This window comes from Pseudopipra pipra, chromosome 1, assembly GCF_036250125.1.
Source record: "Pseudopipra pipra isolate bDixPip1 chromosome 1, bDixPip1.hap1, whole genome shotgun sequence".
NCBI lineage: Eukaryota > Metazoa > Chordata > Aves > Passeriformes > Pipridae > Pseudopipra > Pseudopipra pipra.
The window spans coordinates 999,153-1,016,847 of record NC_087549.1 but is presented as its reverse complement, the minus strand read 5'-3'; the positions used below and the strand labels follow the sequence as shown (position 1 = coordinate 1,016,847).

General features: G+C 61.5%; 1 protein-coding gene across 1 annotated transcript in view; it reads left to right on the top strand.

Annotated features, from left to right (window-relative positions):
- The first annotated feature begins 2,630 nt into the window (after nt 1–2,630).
- Nucleotides 2,631–17,695, top strand: part of LOC135404027 (myosin-6-like) — a 32,904-nt gene continuing 17,839 nt past the window's right edge. Inside the window, exons 1-21 of the mRNA XM_064638576.1 lie at nt 2,631–2,649; nt 3,931–3,994; nt 4,802–4,900; nt 4,998–5,101; nt 6,982–7,130; nt 7,229–7,487; nt 8,857–9,027; nt 9,163–9,472; nt 9,555–9,628; nt 9,738–9,825; nt 9,911–10,028; nt 10,113–10,236; nt 11,589–11,725; nt 11,808–11,934; nt 12,021–12,149; nt 12,259–12,501; nt 13,612–13,788; nt 13,888–14,033; nt 14,114–14,204; nt 15,093–15,482; nt 16,433–16,559. Of these exons, the coding sequence (XP_064494646.1) occupies nt 5,000–5,101; nt 6,982–7,130; nt 7,229–7,487; nt 8,857–9,027; nt 9,163–9,472; nt 9,555–9,628; nt 9,738–9,825; nt 9,911–10,028; nt 10,113–10,236; nt 11,589–11,725; nt 11,808–11,934; nt 12,021–12,149; nt 12,259–12,501; nt 13,612–13,788; nt 13,888–14,033; nt 14,114–14,204; nt 15,093–15,482; nt 16,433–16,559 (2,962 nt within the window). The 5' untranslated portion in view covers nt 2,631–2,649; nt 3,931–3,994; nt 4,802–4,900; nt 4,998–4,999. The remainder of the gene's footprint in view (nt 2,650–3,930; nt 3,995–4,801; nt 4,901–4,997; nt 5,102–6,981; nt 7,131–7,228; nt 7,488–8,856; nt 9,028–9,162; nt 9,473–9,554; nt 9,629–9,737; nt 9,826–9,910; nt 10,029–10,112; nt 10,237–11,588; nt 11,726–11,807; nt 11,935–12,020; nt 12,150–12,258; nt 12,502–13,611; nt 13,789–13,887; nt 14,034–14,113; nt 14,205–15,092; nt 15,483–16,432; nt 16,560–17,695) is intronic.

The window sequence follows — 17,695 nt, the reverse complement described above, 5'->3', positions numbered from 1 at the left end:
CCCCGGTGCTCACCTGGGAGGGGGGGAGAACCCCAAAACCCCAAACACCTCCCCCAGCCCCACCTGGTGCTCACCTGGGAGGGGTGAGAACCCCCAAAACCCCCAAACACCTCCCCCAGCCCCACCTGGTGCTCACCTGGGAGGGGGGAGAAACCCCCAAACCCCTCCCCCAGCCTCCCCCAGTCATCACCTGGGAGAGGGGAGACCCCCCAAGACCCCCCCGATGACTCCCCCCCGGCTTCGACCCACCTCACCCGGGAGGGGTGGAGAACCTCGAGGTCCTCCCCCTCAATGTCTCCCTCACCTTGGTCCCACCCGGTGCTCACCTGGGAGGGAGGAGAACCCCAAAACCCCAAACCACCTCACCTGGGAGGGTGGAGAACCCCAAAACCCCAAACACCTCACCTGGGAGGGGGGAGAACCCCCAAAAACCCCCAAACACCCTCACCTGGGAGGGTGGAGAACCTCGAGGTCCTCCCCCTCAATATCTCCCCCACCTTGGTCCCACCTGGTGCTCACCTGGGAGGGTTGGAGACCCCCCAAAACCCCCAACATCTCCCCACAAATTGGTCCCACCTGGTGCTCACCTGGGAGGGGGGAGAACCCCAAAACCCCAAACAACCTCCCCCAGCCCCACCTGCTCCTCACCTGGGAGGGGGGAGAACCCCAAACCCCCCAAACACCTCACCTGGGAGGGGGGAGAACCCCCAAAACCCTCAACGTCTCCCCCCAACTTGGTCCTACCCGGTGCTCACCTGGAGGGTTGGAGACCCCCAAGACCCCCAACATCTCCCCCCAAATTGGTCCCACCTGGTGCTCACCTGGGTGGGTGGAGAAACCCCAAAACCCCAAACACCTCCCCCAACCTCACCTGCTCCTCCCCTCAAGAACCCCAAAACCTCCCCCCAGCCCCACCTGGTGCTCACCTGGGGGAGTTGGAGACCACCAACCACCCCCACCCAAAGACCCCCAACATCTCCCCCCACCTTGGTCCCACCTGGTGCTCACCTGGAGGGTTGGAGACCCCCCGAGACCCCCAACATCTCCCCCCACCTTGGTCCCACCTGGTGCTCACCTGGGGAGTCAGAGGCCACCAACCCCCCCACCCAAAGACCCCCAACATCTCCCTCAACATCTTGGTCTCCCCTGCTGCTCATCTGGAGGGTTGGAGACCCCCCAGACCCCCAACATCTCCCCCCAAATTGGTCCCACCTGGTGCTCACCTGGGGAGTTGGAGGCCACCAACACCCCCACCCAAAGACCCCCCAACATCACCCTCAACATCTTGGCCTCCCCTGCTGCTCATCTGGAGGGTTGGAGACCCCCAAGACCCCCAACATCTCCCCCCAACTTGGTCCCACCTGGTGCTCACCTGGGGAGTCAGAGGCCACCAACCCCCCCCACCCAAAGACCCCCAACATCTCCCCACCTTGTTCCCCCCCTGATGCTCACTTGGAGGGTTGGAGACCCCAAAGACCCCCCAACATCTCCCCCCAACTTGGTCCCACCCTGTGCTCACCTGGGAGGGGGGAGAACCCCCAAAACCCCAAACCACCCTCCCCCCAGCCCCACCTGGTGCTCACCTGGGAGGGGGGAGAACCCCAAAACCCCAAACACCTCACCTGGGAGGGGGGGAGAACCCCAAAACCCTCAACGTCTCCCCCCAACTTGGTCCTACCCGGTGCTCACCTGGAGGGTTGGAGACCCCCGAGACCCCCCAACATCTCCCCCCAACTTGGTCCCACCCTGTGCTCACCTGGGAGGGGGGAGAACCCCAAAACCCCCCAAACATCTCCCCCAACCTCCACCTGCTCCTCCCCTCAAGAACCCCAACACCTCCCCCAGCCCCACCTGGTGCTCACCTGGGGAGTCAGAGGCCACCAACCCCCCCACCCAAAGACCCCCAACATCTCCCCACCTTGTTCCCCCCTGATGCTCACTTGGAGGGTTGGAGACCCCAAAGACGCCCAACATCTCCCCCCATCTTGGTCCCCCCCTTGCTGCTCACTTGGAGGGTTGGAGACCCCTCGAGACCCCTCAAGACCCCCAACATCTCCCCCCATCTTGGTCCCCCCCTGCTGCTCACTTGGAGGGTTGGAGACCCCCCAAATCTCCCCACCTTGGTCCCACCTGACCTGTTCCTCACCTGGGGGGGGGGAGTTTGGAGACCCCCAACGCCCCCCTCACCCCCCGTCCCCTCTGTCCCCCCCGCAGACCGTGAGAACCAGTCCATCCTCATCACGTGAGTCCCCCGCCCCCCCTTGACCCCCCGGCGACCCCCCCTTGACCCCCCGGTGACCCCCCTTGACCCCCCTGGCGACCCCCCCTTGACCCCGTTGCCCCCCAGGGGGCGAGTCGGGGGCGGGGAAGACGGTGAACACCAAGAGGGTCATCCAGTACTTCGCCAGCATCCGCCGCCATCGGCGACCGCAAGAAGGAGGCGGCCAACACCAACAAGGTGAGGGAGGGGCTCCGGCCACGCCCCCCCCTGCCCGGAGACCCCCCCCCTCGGCGCTGCCAGACCCCCGGAGTGACCCCCCCCAAACCCCGCCAGGGCACCCTGGAGGACCAGATCATCCAGGCCAACCCCCGCGCTCGAGGCCTTCGGCAACGCCAAGACCGTCCGGGAACGACAACTCCTCCCGATTTGTGAGCGGGGCGGGGCTTGAGGGGCGGGGCTTGGGGGGTGGGGCTTGGGGGGTGGGGCTTGAGGGTGGGGCTTGTGGGGTGGGGTCAGTGTCTGTGGGGCGGGGGCTTTGGGGTGGAGTCTATGGAGGGGAAACTATGGGGTGGGGTCTATAGGGGTGCAGTCAGTATCTATGGGGCGGGGGTCTATGGGAGGTCTGGGGAGTGGGATCAATGTCTGTGGGGGTGGGGTCAGTGTCTATAGGGTGGGGTCAGTGTCTATGGGGTGGGGTCAGTGTCTATGGGGTGGGGCCTATGGGAGGGTCTGTGGAGGGGGGTCAGTGTCTATGGGGTGCAGTCAGTGTCTATGGGGTGCAGTCAGTGTCTATGGGGTGGGTCAGTGTCTGTGGGGTGGGGTCAGTGTCTATGGGGTGCAGTCAGTGTCAGTGGGGTGGGGTCTATGGGAGGTCTGTGGGGTGGGGTCAGTGTCTGTGGGGCGGGGGTCAGTGTCTGTGGGGCGGGGTCAGTGTCTGTGGGGTGGGGTCAGTGTCTATAGGCTGGGGTCAGTGTCTATGGGTGGGATCAGTGTCAGTGGGGTGGGGTCAGTGTCTATAGGGTGCAGTCAGTGTCTATGGGGTGGGGTCTATGGGAGGTCTGTAGGGTGCAGTCAGTGTCTATGGGGTGCAGTCAGTGTCAGTGGGGTGGAGTCAGTGTCTATGGGGTGGGGTCAGTGTCTATGGGGTGGGGTTTATGGAAGGTCTATAGGGGGCAGTCAGTGTCTATGGGGTGCAGTCAGTGTCTATGGGGTGGGATCAGTGTCTGTGGGGTGCAGTCAGTGTCTATGGGGTGGGATCAGTGTCTATGGGGTGGGGTCATTGTCTGTGGGGTGGGGTCTATGGAAGGTCTATAGGGTGCAGTCAGTGTCTATGGGGTGGGGTCAGTGTCTATGGGGTGCAGTCAGTGTCTATGGGGTGGGGTCAGTGTCTGTGGGGTGGGGCCTGTGGGAGGTCTGTGGGGTGCAGTCAGTGTCAGTGGGGTGGGGTCAGTGTCTATGGGGTGGGGTCAGTGTCTATGGGGTGGTGTCTATGGGAGGTCTGTAGGGTGCAGTCAGTGTCTATGGGGTGGGGTCAGTGTCAGTGGGGTGGGGTCAGTGTCTATGGGGTGGGGTCAGTGTCTATGGGGTCTGTGGGGGATCCGTGTGGCTGCGCTCTTTGTACGGTGTCTATGGGGACAGGCCCTATGGGGTGGGCTGGGCTCTGTGGGGTGGGGTCTCTGCCCCACTCACCCCCTCCCCCGCCCTCCCAGGGGAAATTCATCCGGATCCACTTCGGGGCCACCGGGAAGTTGGCGTCGGCCGACATCGAGACCTGTGAGTGGCCACGGGGCCGGGGGGCGGGGCTTGGGGCCGGGGGGCGGGGCTTGGTCACCCTCTGGCCTCCTTCCACGTGTCCAGAGACCCCCCTGTCCCTCCATCTGTCCCCTCAACCCTCTGTCCACCTCCTTGTCCTGCCATCCCTCCACCCCTCCTTTGTCCCTCCACCTCCCTCCCGTCCTCCCTCCACGGACGTGTCCGTCTGTCCGTCTGTCTTCACATCCGACGGATCCGTGAGCGCTCCCTCCCTCCATCTCCTCACCCCCCTGTTCCCACCCACACTGTCACCCCACCACCCGTCTCTCCATGTCTCCACCCATCTCCTCACCCCCCTGTTCCCACCCACGTTATCACCCCACCACCCATCCCCCCGTGTCCCCACCCATCTCCTCACCCCCCTGTTCCCACCCACGCTGTCACCCCACCATCCCTCTCCCCGTGTCCCCACCCCTCTCCTCACCCCCCTGTTCCCCATCCCCACCCACGTTGTCACCCCCGTTATCCATCTCCCCGTGTCTCCACCCATCTCCCCGTGTCTCCCTCCATCTCCTCACCCCCCCCATTCCCATCCCCACCCACGTTGTCATCCCACCACCCATCTCCCCGTGTCCCCACCCATCTCCTCACCCCCCTGTTCCCATCCCCACCCACGCTGTCACCCCCATCACCCATCTCCCCGTGTCTCCACCCATCTCCTCACCCCCCTGTTCCCATCCCCATCCCACGCTGTCACCCCCCACCACCCATCTCCCCCTGTCCCCACCCCTCTCCTCACCCCACCCTCTCCCCCTCCCGCCCCCCCAGACCTCCTGGAGAAGTCCCGCGTCATCTTCCAGCTGAAGGCGGAGCGGAACTACCACATCTTCTACCAGATCCTCTCCAACAAGAAGCCGGAGCTGCTGGGTGAGCCGGGCGGGGCCGGGGGGCTTCTCCTTCCCCCTCCTCCCTAACTGGGGAGTTTGGAGCCGGGAGTGCTCAGCGGTGTCTCCATCCCGGCCAGAGATGCTGCTGGTCACCTCCAACCCCTACGACTACGGGTACGTGTCCCAGGGCGAGGTGACCGTGGCCTCCATCGACGACGCCGAGGAGCTGCTGGCCACCGACGTGAGCGGGGACGGAGGGACGGAGGGAGGGAGGGATGGAGGGATGGAGGGGCCTTTGGATATATGGATGAGTCCAGGAGTAGATGAGTAATGGATGGATGGATTGGTCCATGAATGGATGAATCCATGGATAGATGAGTCCTCAAATGGATGGATGGGTCCATGGATAGATGAATCCTTAGAAGGATGGATGGATGGATCCATGGATCCATGGATGGATGGATTGATGAATCCATGGACAGATGAATCCTCAGAAGGATGGATGGATCCATGGATAGATGGGTCCTCAGACAGATGACTGAGCCCATGGATGCACGAGTTTTCAGAAGGACGGATGGATGGATGGATGGATGGATGGATGAATCCATGGATAGATGAATCCTCAGAAGGATGGATGGATGAATCCATGGATAGATGAATCCTCAGATGGATGGATGGGTGGATGGATGAATCCATGGATGAATCCATGGACAGATGAATCCTCAGAAGGATGGATGGGTGGATGGATGGATGGATGGATGGATGGGTGGATGGATGGATGAATCCATGGACAGATGAATCCTCAGAAGGATGGATGGATCCATGGATAGATGAGTCCTCAGATAGATGACTGAGCCCATGGATGCACGAGTTTCAGAAGGATGGGACGGATGGATGGATGGATGGATGGATGGATGGATGGATGGATGAATCCATGGACAGATGAATCCTCAGAAGGATGGATGGATGGATGGATGGATGGATGGATGGATGGATGGATGGATGGATTGGTCCACGAATGGGTGAATCCATGGATAGATGAGTACTCAAATGCCGGATGGATCCATGGATAGATGAATCCTCAGAAGGATGGATGGATGGATGGATGGATGGATGGATGAACCCTCAGAAGGATGGATGGATGGATGAATCCATGGACAGATGAATCCTCAGAAGGATGGATGGATGGACTGGTCCATGAATGGATGAATCCATGGATAGATGAGTCCTCAAATGGATGGATGGATGGATGGATGAATCCATGGACAGATGAATCCTCAGAACGATGGATGGATGGATGGATGGATGGATGGATGGATGGATGGATGGATTGGTCCATGAATGGATGAAACAATGGATAGACAAATCCTCAAATGGATGGATGGATCCATGGATAGATGAATCCTCAGAAGGATGGGTGGATGAATCCATGGATGAATCCATGGACAGATGAATCCTCAGAAGATGATGGATGGATGGATAGATTGGTCCACGAATGGATGAATCCATGGATAGATGAGTCCTCAGAAGGATCGATGGATGGATGGATGGATGGATGGATGGATGAATCCATAGACAGATGAATCCTCAGAAGGATGGATGGATGGATGGATGGATGGATGGATGGATGGATTGGTCCATAAATGGACGAATCAATGGATAGACGAGTCCTCAAATGGATGGATGGGTCCATGGAGTGATGAGTCCTCAGACAGATGACTGAGCCCATGGATGCACGAGTTTTCAGAAGGACGGATGGATGAATCCATGGATAGATGAATCCTCAGAAGGATGGATGGATGGATGGATGGGTGGATGGATGGATGGATTGGTCCACGAATGGATGAATCAATGGATAGACGAGTCCTCAAATGGATGGATGGGTCCACGGATGCGCGAGTTTTCAGAAGGATGGACGGGTGGATCCATGGACAAATGAGTCCTGAGATGGACAAACGAACCCCCGGATGAATGAACGAGTCTGTGGACGAGTCCTCCAAGTGGACGAGCCCGCGGATGGACACGTCTCCACCGGCCGGTTGCCGACGAGTGGAAGGGGCAGCGGGAGGGACCCCCGGGTGGTGACCTGACCACTCCTCCACCCCTCTCCCTCTCCCCCAGAGCGCCTTCGACGTGCTGGGCTTCACGGCCGAGGAGAAGGCCGGGGTGTACAAGCTGACGGGCGCCATCATGCACTTCGGCAACATGAAGTTCAAGCAGAAGCAGCGGGAGGAGCAGGCGGAGCCCGACGGCACCGAAGGCGGGTCGGGGCGAGGGGGTGATGGGTCGGGGGGGCACGGGGTGAGGTGGCACCTGACCGCGGTGGGACCTGACCGCGACGTCCCCTCCTCCGCAGGACGCCGACAAGGTCCGCCTACCTGATGGGGCTGAACTCGGCCGACCTGCTCAAGGGGCTGTGCCACCCGCGCGTCAAGGTGGGCAACGAGTACGTCACCAAGGGCCAGAGCGTCCAGCAGGTCTACTACTCCATCGGCGCCCTGGCCAAGGCCGTCTACGAGAAGATGTTCAACTGGATGGTGGTGAGGATCAACAACTCGCTGGACACGAAGCAGCCGCGGCAGTACTTCATCGGCGTCCTGGACATCGCCGGCTTCGAGATCTTCGACGTGAGGCCCGTGGGGCAAGGAAGGGAGGGGAGGTGGTGTCAGGCCTCTTGGAGCTGGTGTTGATCCGGTTGGATGTTGGGTGGGCCTCCTGTGGCTTCGCGTTGCCCTTGAGTGGAAACTTGGACGCTTCGGATGTTTTCGTCGGTGCCGTTGGGTGTGGAGTTGACCTTGTTGATCCCATTGGGCGTTGAGTTGATCCTGTTGGGTGTTGAGTTCACCCTGTTGACCCTGCTGGGCGTCATTTTGACCCCATTGGGTCTCAGGTTGACCCACTGATCTCATGGGATGTTCTGTTGACCCTACTGGGTATTGGGGTTGTGCCTATTGACCCCACTGGGGGTTGTGTTGACCCTGTTGGGTCTAAGGTGACCCCATTGACGCCCTTGGGCATTCTGGTGATCCCACTGGGGGTAGAGTTGACCTCATTGATCCCATTGGGTATTGAATTGATCCCCTTGACCCCTTTGGGAATCACTTTGTCCCTGTTGGGCGCTGAGATGACCCTGTTGGGTGTTGAGTTGACACCACTGGGTGTTGGGTTTGATGTTGATCCCATTTGGAATTGTGTTAACCCTGCGAAGCCCTGAATTGACCCCTCTGGGTGTTGAGTTGACCCCTCTGACCCTGTTGGGCGCTGAGATGACCCTGTTGGGTATTGAGTTGACCCTGCTCACCCCCACTGGGTCTTGAGTTCACCCCATTGACCCCGTTGGGGGTTGAGTTGACCCCACTCACCCCATTGGGTGTCGGGTTCACCCCGCTGACCCCATTGGGGGTTGAGTTGACCCCACTCACCCCATTGGGTGTCAGGTTCACCGCCGCTGACCCCATTGGGGGTTGAGTTGACCCCGCTCACCCCACTGGGTGTCAGGTTCACCCCCTTGAGCCTGTTGGGTGTTGAGTTGACCCCGCCTCACCCCACTGGGTCTCAGGTTCACCCCGCTGACCCCGTTGGGGGTTGAGTTGACCCTGCTCACCCCATTGGGTGTCAGGTTCACCCCACTGACCCCATTGGGGGTTGAGTTGACCCCGCTCACCCCACTGGTGTCAGGTTCACCCCACTGACCCCATTGGGGGTTGAGTTGACCCCGCTCACCCCACTGGGTGTCGGGTTCACCCCGCTGACCCCGTTGGGGGTTGAGTTGACCCCCGCTCACCCCACTGGGTCTCGGGTTCACCCCGCTGACCTCGTTGGGTGTTGAGTTGACCCCGCTCACCCCACTGGGTGTCAGGTTCACCCCGGTGACCCCGTTGGGGGTTGAGTTGACCCCGCTCACCCCACTGGGTCTCAGGTTCACCCCGCTGACCCCGTTGGGGGTTGAGTTGGCCGCGCCGATCCCATCATCTGCCCCTCCCTCTCCTCCCCCAGTTCAACAGCTTCGAGCAGCTCTGCATCAACTTCACCAACGAGAAGCTGCAGCAGTTCTTCAACCACCACATGTTCGTGCTGGAGCAGGAGGAGTACAAGAAGGAGGGGATCGAGTGGGAGTTCATCGACTTCGGCATGGACCTCCAGGCCTGCATCGACCTCATCGAGAAGGTACCGCCCCCACCGGGGCCTCCGGGCGCTGATGGAGGAGGGTCCGTCCACTTGGAACCCGTTAAGTGACCAGACAAGTGATTTTTGGGCGGTCCTTGGCGTCCTCCACGGCCAACGACACCTTCTCCTCCCCAGCCCATGGGGATCATGTCCATCCTGGAGGAGGAGTGCATGTTCCCCAAGGCCTCGGACATGACCTTCAAGGCCAAGCTCTACGACAACCACCTGGGCAAGTCGGCCAACTTCGGGAAGCCGCGCAACGTCAAGGGCAAGGCCGAGGCCCACTTCTCGCTCGTCCACTACGCCGGCACCGTGGACTACAACATCCTGGGCTGGCTGGAGAAGAACAAGGACCCCCTCAACGAGACAGTGGTGGGGCTCTACCAGAAATCCGCCCTCAAGCTCTTGGCCAGCCTCTTCTCCAACTACGCCGGGGCGGACTCCGGTGGGTGATGGGTGGATGGAGAAGGCAGCTGCCTGCTAGAGTTGCCGTCATTCCCGCCTCATCCCATCCGTCTTCTCCTCAGGTGGTGACGGCGGGAAGGGCAAAGGAGCCAAGAAGAAAGGTTCCTCCTTCCAGACGGTCTCGGCCCTGCACCGGGTGAGGGACTCGCGCGGCGCACCCGCCGTGGGGCAGAGGGGGGTCCCACCCTCCGCCCGCGGCCCCTCCCCTGCTCTCCCTTCGGTCAACTTCTTCTCTTCCTCCCCAGGAGAACCTCAACAAGCTGATGGCCAACCTCAAGACCACCCACCCCCACTTCGTGCGCTGCCTCGTCCCCAACGAGCGGAAGCAGCCGGGTGAGCAGAGGGGGCGGGAAGGGGGGGGCGGGAGGGTGGGCGTGGCTCGCGGTTGACCCCCCCAACCTGCGTCCCTTCCCCCCAGGTGTGATGGACAACGCCCTGGTGATGCACCAGCTCCGCTGCAACGGCGTCCTGGAGGGGATCCGCATCTGCCGCAAGGGCTTCCCCAACCGCATCCTCTACGGGGACTTCCGCCAGCGGTGGGCACGGGGCGGGGGGCGTGGGGCGGGGGGCGTAACCCTACCGGGGCTGACTGGGGGGGGTCGTGTCCTCTCTGCCGCCAGGTACCGCATCCTGAACCCCGCGGCCATCCCCGAGGGGCAGTTCATCGACAGCCGCAAGGGCGCCGAGAAGCTCCTGGGCTCCATCGACATCGACCACAACCAGTACAAGTTCGGGCACACCAAGGTGAGGCCACGTGGGCTCTGTTCCCCCTGGTCCCACCTCCCATGAGATGACACGGACCTCACCGTCACACCATCCACGTGTCCATCTGTCCATCCACGCGTCCATCTGTCCATCCACGTGTCCATCTGTCCATCCACGTGTCCATCGGTCCCTCCTACCCACCACAGATGAGGCCACATGGACTCTGTTCCCAACGGTGCCACCTCCCATGAGATGACACAGACCTCACTGTCACACCATCCCTCTGTCCGTCTGTCCATCCACGTGTCCATCTGTCCATCCCCATGTCCACCTCTCCATCCGACCGTCCATCGGTCCCTCTCACCCACCACAGATGAGGCCGCGTGGTCTCTGTTCCCCCTGGTACCACCTCCCACGAGGTGACAAAGACCTCACTATCGCACCATCCCACTGTCCATCTGTCCATCCTCGTGTCCATCTGTCCATCCTCGTGTCCACCTGTCCATCCACGTGTCCACCGGTCCCTCCCACCCACCACAGATGAGGCCACATGGACTCTGTTCCCCCTGGTCCCACCTCCCACAAGGTGACATAGATCTCACCGTCACACCATCCCCATGTCCATCTGTCCATCCCCGTGTCCATCTGTCCATCCACGTGTCCATCTGTCCATCCACGTGTCCACCGGTCCCTCCTGCCCACCACAGATCAGGCTACATGGTCTCTGTTCCCCCTGGTCCCACCTCTCACGAGATGACACAGACCTCACTATCACACCATCCCCCTGTCCATCTGTCCATCCACATGTCTATCTGTCCATCCACGTGTCCATCGGTCCCTCCTCACCCACCACAGGTGAGGCCACGTGAACTCTGTTCCCCCTGGTCCCACCTCCCATGAGATGACACAGACCTCACTGTCACACTATCCCTCTGTCCATCTGTCCATCCACGTGTCCATCTGTCCATCCACATGTCCATCTGTCCATCCATGTGTCCATCTGTCCATCCGACTGTCCATCGGTCCCTCCCACCCACCACAGATCAGGCTGCATGGTCTCTGTTCCCCCTGGTCCCACCTCTCACGAGATGACACGGACCTCACTATCACACCATCCCCCTGTCCATCTGTCCATCCCCCTGCCCACCTGTCCATCCCCCTTTCCATCTGTCCATCCCCCGTCCATCTGTCCATCCCCGTGTCCACCTGTCCATCCCCCTTTCCATCCGTCCATCCCCCTGTCCATCCGTCCATCCCCCTGTCCATCGGTCCCTCCCACCCACCACAGACGAGGCCGCGTGCTCTCTGTCCCCGACGGTGCCACCGCCCCCGAGGCGACGCCGACCCCGCCGTCCCGCCGCCCTCTCCCCGACCTCCTTCCCCCCTCCCAGGTGTTCTTCAAGGCAGGGCTGCTGGGGCAGCTGGAGGAGATGCGGGACGAGCGCCTGTCCCGCATCATCACCCGCATCCAGGCGCGGGCGCGGGGGCAGCTCATGCGCCTCGAGTTCAAGAAGATCGTGGAGCGCCGGTGGGTGAGGCCGGGGGTGACCGGGCTCCTCCTCGCCGGGCCGGGTCACCCAGCGGCACCCACATCCCTCCCCTCCCCGCAGGGATGCGCTGCTGGTGATCCAGTGGAACCTGCGGGCCTTCATGGGGGTGAAGAACTGGCCGTGGATGAAGCTCTACTTCAAGATCAAACCCCTGCTGAAGAGCGCGGAGACGGAGAAGGAGATGCAGGTGGGAGGAGAGGGCGGGGCAGGGTGGGACCACCGTAGGTGGGTGATGGACGGGGGGTTGGACTCTCCGTGGGTCTCCCGGCGCAGAACATGAAGGAGGAGTACGGGCGGCTGAAGGAGGCCCTGGAGAAGTCGGAATCGCGGCGGAAGGAGCTGGAGGAGAAGATGGTGTCCATGCTGCAGGAGAAGAACGACCTTCAGCTCCAAGTGCAGGCCGTGAGTGAGACGACCCCCCCCAAAACCACATCCCGGGGGTGACCACCTGCCCCACCACCCCCAGGACCCCCCCAGAGCCACCCCTTGTCGCCCGCCGCCCCTCCCACAGGAGCAGGACAACCTGAACGACGCCGAGGAGCGCTGCGACCAGCTGATCAAGAACAAGATCCAGCTGGAGGCCAAGGTGAAGGAGCTGACGGAGAGGCTGGAGGACGAGGAGGAGATGAACGCCGAGCTGACGGCCAAGAAGAGGAAGCTGGAGGACGAGTGCTCGGAGCTGAAGAAGGACATCGACGACCTGGAGCTGACCCTGGCCAAGGTGGAGAAGGAGAAACACGCCACCGAGAACAAGGTGAGGGCGGGGAGGGGGCCTCGGCCTCGAGGGGAGGGGACTTGAGTCAACTCAGCTGGGTCAGGTTGGGTTGAGGAGACCAAGGGTTGGTTGGGTTGGGAAGACCCAAATCTGGTTGGGTTGGGTTGAGGAGACCCAAGGAAGGTTGGATCGGATTGAGAAGACCCAAGACTGGTTGGGTTGGGAAGACCCAAATCTGGTTGGTTTGTACTGAGGAGACCCAAGGCTGGGTGGGTTGGGAAGACCTAAATCTGATTGGTTTGTATTGAGGAGACCCAAGGCTGGGTGGGATGTGTTGGGTTGGGTTGAGGAGACCCAAGGCTGGTTGGGTTGGAAGACCCAAATCTGGTTGGGTTGGGTTGAGAAGACCCAAGGGTGGGTGGGATGTGTTGGGTTGGGTTGAGGAGACCCAAGGAAGGTCGGATCGGATTGAGAAGACCCAAGGCTGGTTGGGTTAGGAAGACCCAAATCTGGTTGGTTTGCATTGAGGAGACCCAAGGCTGGTTGGGATGTGTTGGGTTGGGTTGAGGAGACCCAAGGGAGGTCAGATCGGATTGAGAAGACCCAAGGCTGGTTGGGTTGGGAAGACCCAAATCTGGTTGGTTTGCATTGAGGAGACCCAAGGCTGGTTGGGTTGGGAAGACCCAAATCTGGTTGGTTTGTATTGAGAAGACCCAAGGCTGGTTGGGTTGGGAAGACCCAAATCTGGTTGGTTTGCACTGAGGAGACCCAAGGCTGGGTGGGATGTGTTGGGTTGGGTTGAGGAGACCCAAGGAAGGTTGGATTGGATTGAGAAGACCCAAGGCTGGTTGGGTTGGGAAGACCCAAATCTGGTTGGTTTGTATTGAGGAGACCCAAGGCCAGTTGGGTTGGGAAGACCCAAATCTGGTTGGTTTGCATTGAGGAGACCCAAGGCTGGGTGGGATGTGTTGGGTTGGGTTGAGGAGACCCAAGGAAGGTTGGATCAGATGGAGAAGACCCCAAGGCTGGTTGGGTGGGGTTTATCAAGAAGACCCAACACGCTTTGGGTTCTCTGCATTGAAGTGGCCTCGTTGGCCAAGGTGAACCCGCTCCTGGCACCGAGCCGGAGACCGGATGCTGCTCCCACAGGTCAAGAACCTGACGGAGGAGATGGCGGGGCTGGACGAGACCATCGCCAAGCTGGCCAAGGAGAAGAAGGCCCTGCAGGAGTCCCACCAGCAGACCCTGGACGACCTGCAGGCCGAGGAAGACAAAGTCAACACCTTGACCAAGGGCAAAGTCAAGCTGGAACAGCAAGTGGACGATGTGAGCGCGACCGGTCCCACCCCTTGACCCGCCAAGGAGCTTCTGGGGCAGAAATGAGGAAAACCTGAGGTTTCTCCCCATTTCCATGTCCCCACACAGCTCGAAGGCTCCCTGGAGCAGGAGAAGAAGATCCGGATGGACCTGGAGCGGGCCAAGAGGAAGCTGGAAGGTGACCTGAAGCTGACCCAGGAGAACATCATGGATCTGGAGAACGACAAGCAGCAGCTGGAGGAGAAGCTGAAGAAGTGAGGCTGGTCCCACATCCCGGGTCCAACCCGCCCGGGGGCGTAGGTGGGACCTCAGCACCCGCCTCGTTCCTCTGCAGGAAGGAGTTTGAGATCCACCAGCAGAACGGCAGGATCGAGGACGAGCAGGCCCTGGCCCTGCAGCTCCAGAAGAAGCTGAAGGAGCTGCAGGTGAGGGGTTGGGTCTGTGTCTGCTTGGGCGGGGCTGGGGAGTCTCCAGGTGGTTGGGTTGGAGTCTCCAGGTGGTTGGGTTGGGGTTTTGAGTTGGGCCGAAGAGCTGAACCTTCAGCGCTTGGGTTGGGTTGGAGAGTCTCCAGATGGTTGGATGGGGGTGAAGATTCTCCAGGTGGTTGGGTTGGGTTGGTTTGAGTTGGGCTGAAGATTTGAACCTTCAGCGCTTGGGTTGGGTTGGAGAGTCTCCAGATGGTTGGATCGGGGTGAAGATTCTCCAGGTGGTTGGGTTGGGTTGGTTTGAGTTGGGCTGAAGAGTTGAACCTTCAGCGCTTGGGTTGGGTCGGAGAGTCTCCAGATGGTTGGATGGGGGTGAAGATTCTCCAGGTGGTTGGGCTGAGTCGAAGACAATCCACTTGGTTGGGTTGGTTTGGGTTGACTTGAAGGGTCTCCAGCTGGTTGGATCGGGGTGAAGAGTGAGAGAGTCTCCAGGTGGTTGGGATGAGTCGAAGACACTCGGTTGGGTTGGTTTGGGTTGACTTGAAGGATCTCCAGCTGGTTGGGTTGGGTCAAGTTGAGTTGAAGCGTCCCAAGCTGCTTGGGTTGGGTTGGAGCGTCTCCAACTGGTTGGATTGGGTTGAAGAGTGAGAGAGCCTCCAGGTGGTTGGATTGGGGTGAAGATTCTCCAGGTGGTTGGGCTGAGTCGAAGACACTCCGCTTGGTTGGGTTGGTTTGGGTTGACTTGAAGGGTCTCCAGCTGGTTGGGTTGAGCTGAAGTGTCCCAATCTGCTCGGGTTGGGTTGAAGAGTCTCCAGTTGTTGAGTCGGGTCGAGCGGAGGGGTTGGGTGGACCCCCCTCCCCTCCAACCGCCTCCCCCACGCGGCGCAGGCGCGGATCGAGGAGCTGGAGGAGGAGCTGGAGGCGGAGCGGACGGGCCGGGCCAAGGTGGAGAAGCAGCGCTCGGAGCTGTCGCGGGAGCTGGAGGAGCTCAGCGAGCGGCTGGAGGAGGCCGGAGGCGCCACCTCGGCCCAGCTGGAGCTCAACAAGAAGCGGGAGGCGGAGTTCCAGAAGCTGCGGCGGGACCTGGAGGAGGCCACGCTGCAGCACGAGGCCACGGCGGCCGCGCTGAGGAAGAAGCAGGCCGACAGCGTGGCCGAGCTGGGCGAGCAGCTGGACAACCTGCAGCGCGTCAAGCAGAAGCTGGAGAAGGAGAAGAGCGAGCTCAAGCTGGAGCTGGACGACCTCAGCGCCAACGTGGAGCAGCTGATCAAGGCCAAGGTAGGGCGAGGCCAAGGGGGAATCACGGGGGGGGTTTGGGTGGGAGGGACCGTGAGGTTCATCCGGTTCTGTCGACCCACGGTCAGGGACACCCGGCCTTGGACAATTCCAGGGATCCAGGGGCAGCCACAGCTTCTCTGGGCAACCCGTGCCAGGGCCTGGCCACCCTCACGGGGAAGGATTCCTTCCCCAAATCCCACCTGATCCCCTCTTCCAGGTGGGAACCGTTCCACCTGTGGAGAGACAGATGAGGGGGGCTGGATGTGCCCCTCTGGATCCTTCCAGGGGCACCACGAGGAGTCTCCAGTTGTTGGGTTGGGTTGGGTTGGGTTGGGCTGAAGAGTCTCCAGTTGGTTGAGTTGGGTTGGGTTGGGTTGGGCTGAAGAGTCTCCAGTTGGTTGGGTTGGGCTGAAGAGTCTCCAGTTGGTTGGGTTGGGCTGAAGAGTCTCCAGTTGGTTGGGTTGGGTTGGGCTGAAGAGTCTCCAGTTGGTTGGGTTGGGTTGGGTTGAAGAGTCTCTAGTCGGTTGAGTTAGGTTGGGCTGAAGTGTCTTCAGTTGGTTGGGTTGGGTTGGGCTGAAGAGTCTCCAGTCGGTTGGGTTGGGCTGAAGAGTCTCCAGTTGGTTGGGTTGGGTTGGGCTGAAGAGTCTCCAGCTGGTTGGGTTGGGTTGGGCTGAAGAGTCTCCAGCTGGTTGGGTTGGGTTGGGCTGAAGAGTCTCCAGTCGGTTGGGTTGGATTGGGTTGGGCTGAAGAGTCTCCAGTTGGTTGGGTTGGGTTGGGCTGAAGAGTCTCCAGCTGGTTGGGCTGGGTTGGGTTGAGTGGATCCCACCCAACGTCACCTTCCACTAGACCGGGTGTCTCCGAGCCCTGTCCCACCTGGCCCTCGGACACCTCCAGGGACGGGGGGTCTCCCCGTGGCCTCCATCCCCACCCCTGGCCCGTCCCCTCCGCAGGTGGCCATGGAGAAGATGTCGCGCTCCATGGAGGACCAGGCGGCCGAGCACTTGGCCAAGCTGGAGGAGACCCAGCGCGTCCTCAACGACGCCAACACCCAGCGGGCCAAGCTGCAGACGGAGAACGGTGGGAGCCCCGACCCACGGCAGCCCCTCCCTGCCCCACGGCTCTGCCCCCTGCCCCACATCTGCAGCCCCCAGCCCTCCATCCTGTCCCACATCTGCAGTCCCCATCCCACACCTCTGCCCCCTCCCACATCTCCACCTCCTGCCCCACATCTACACCCCCTGCCCCACATCTGCAGCTCCCATCCCTCCATCCCGTCCCACATCTGCAGCCCCCATCCCACACCTCCACCCCATCCCACATCTCCACCTCCTGCCCCACATCTGCCTCCCCCATCCCACAACTCCACCCCATCCCAAACCTCCACCCCCTGCCCCACATCTGCAGCCCCCATCCCACACCTCCACCCCATCCCACAACTCCATCCCCTGCCCCACATCTGCAGCCCCTGCCCCACATCTGCAGCCCCTATCCCACACCTCCACCCCATCCCACAACTCCATCCCCTGCCCCACATCTGCAGCCCCTGCCCCACATCTGCAGCCCCCATCCCATCCCTCTGCCCCACATCTGCAGCCCCTGCCCCACACCTGCAGCCCCCATCCCACACCTCCATCCCCTGCCCCACATCTGCCTCCCCCATCCCACAACTCCGCCCCATCCCACATCTCCACCCCCTGCCCCAAACCTCCACCCCCTGCCCCACATCTGCCTCCCCCATCCCACACCTCCATCCCCTGCCCCACATCTGCAGCCCCCATCCCATCCCTCTACCCCCTGCCCCACATCTGCAGCCCCCATCCCACACCTCCGCCCCATCCCACATCCCCGCCCCATCCCACATCTCCAACCCCTGCCCCAAACCTCCACCCCCTGCCCCACATCTGCCTCCCCCATCCCAGACCTCCACCCCATCCCACACCTCCACCCCCTGCCCCACACCTGCAGCCCCTGCCCCACATCTACAGCCCCCATCCCACACCTCCACTCCCTGCCCCACACCTCCACTCCCTGCCCCATACCTGCAGCCACCACCCCACACCTCCACCCCCTGCCCCACATCTGCAGCCCCCATCCCACACCTCCACCCCCTGCCCCACATGTGCACCCCCCATTCCATCCCTCCACCCCCCGCCCCACATCTGCAGCCCCCATCCCTTCCCTCTATCCCCTGCCCCACACCTGCAGCCCCCACC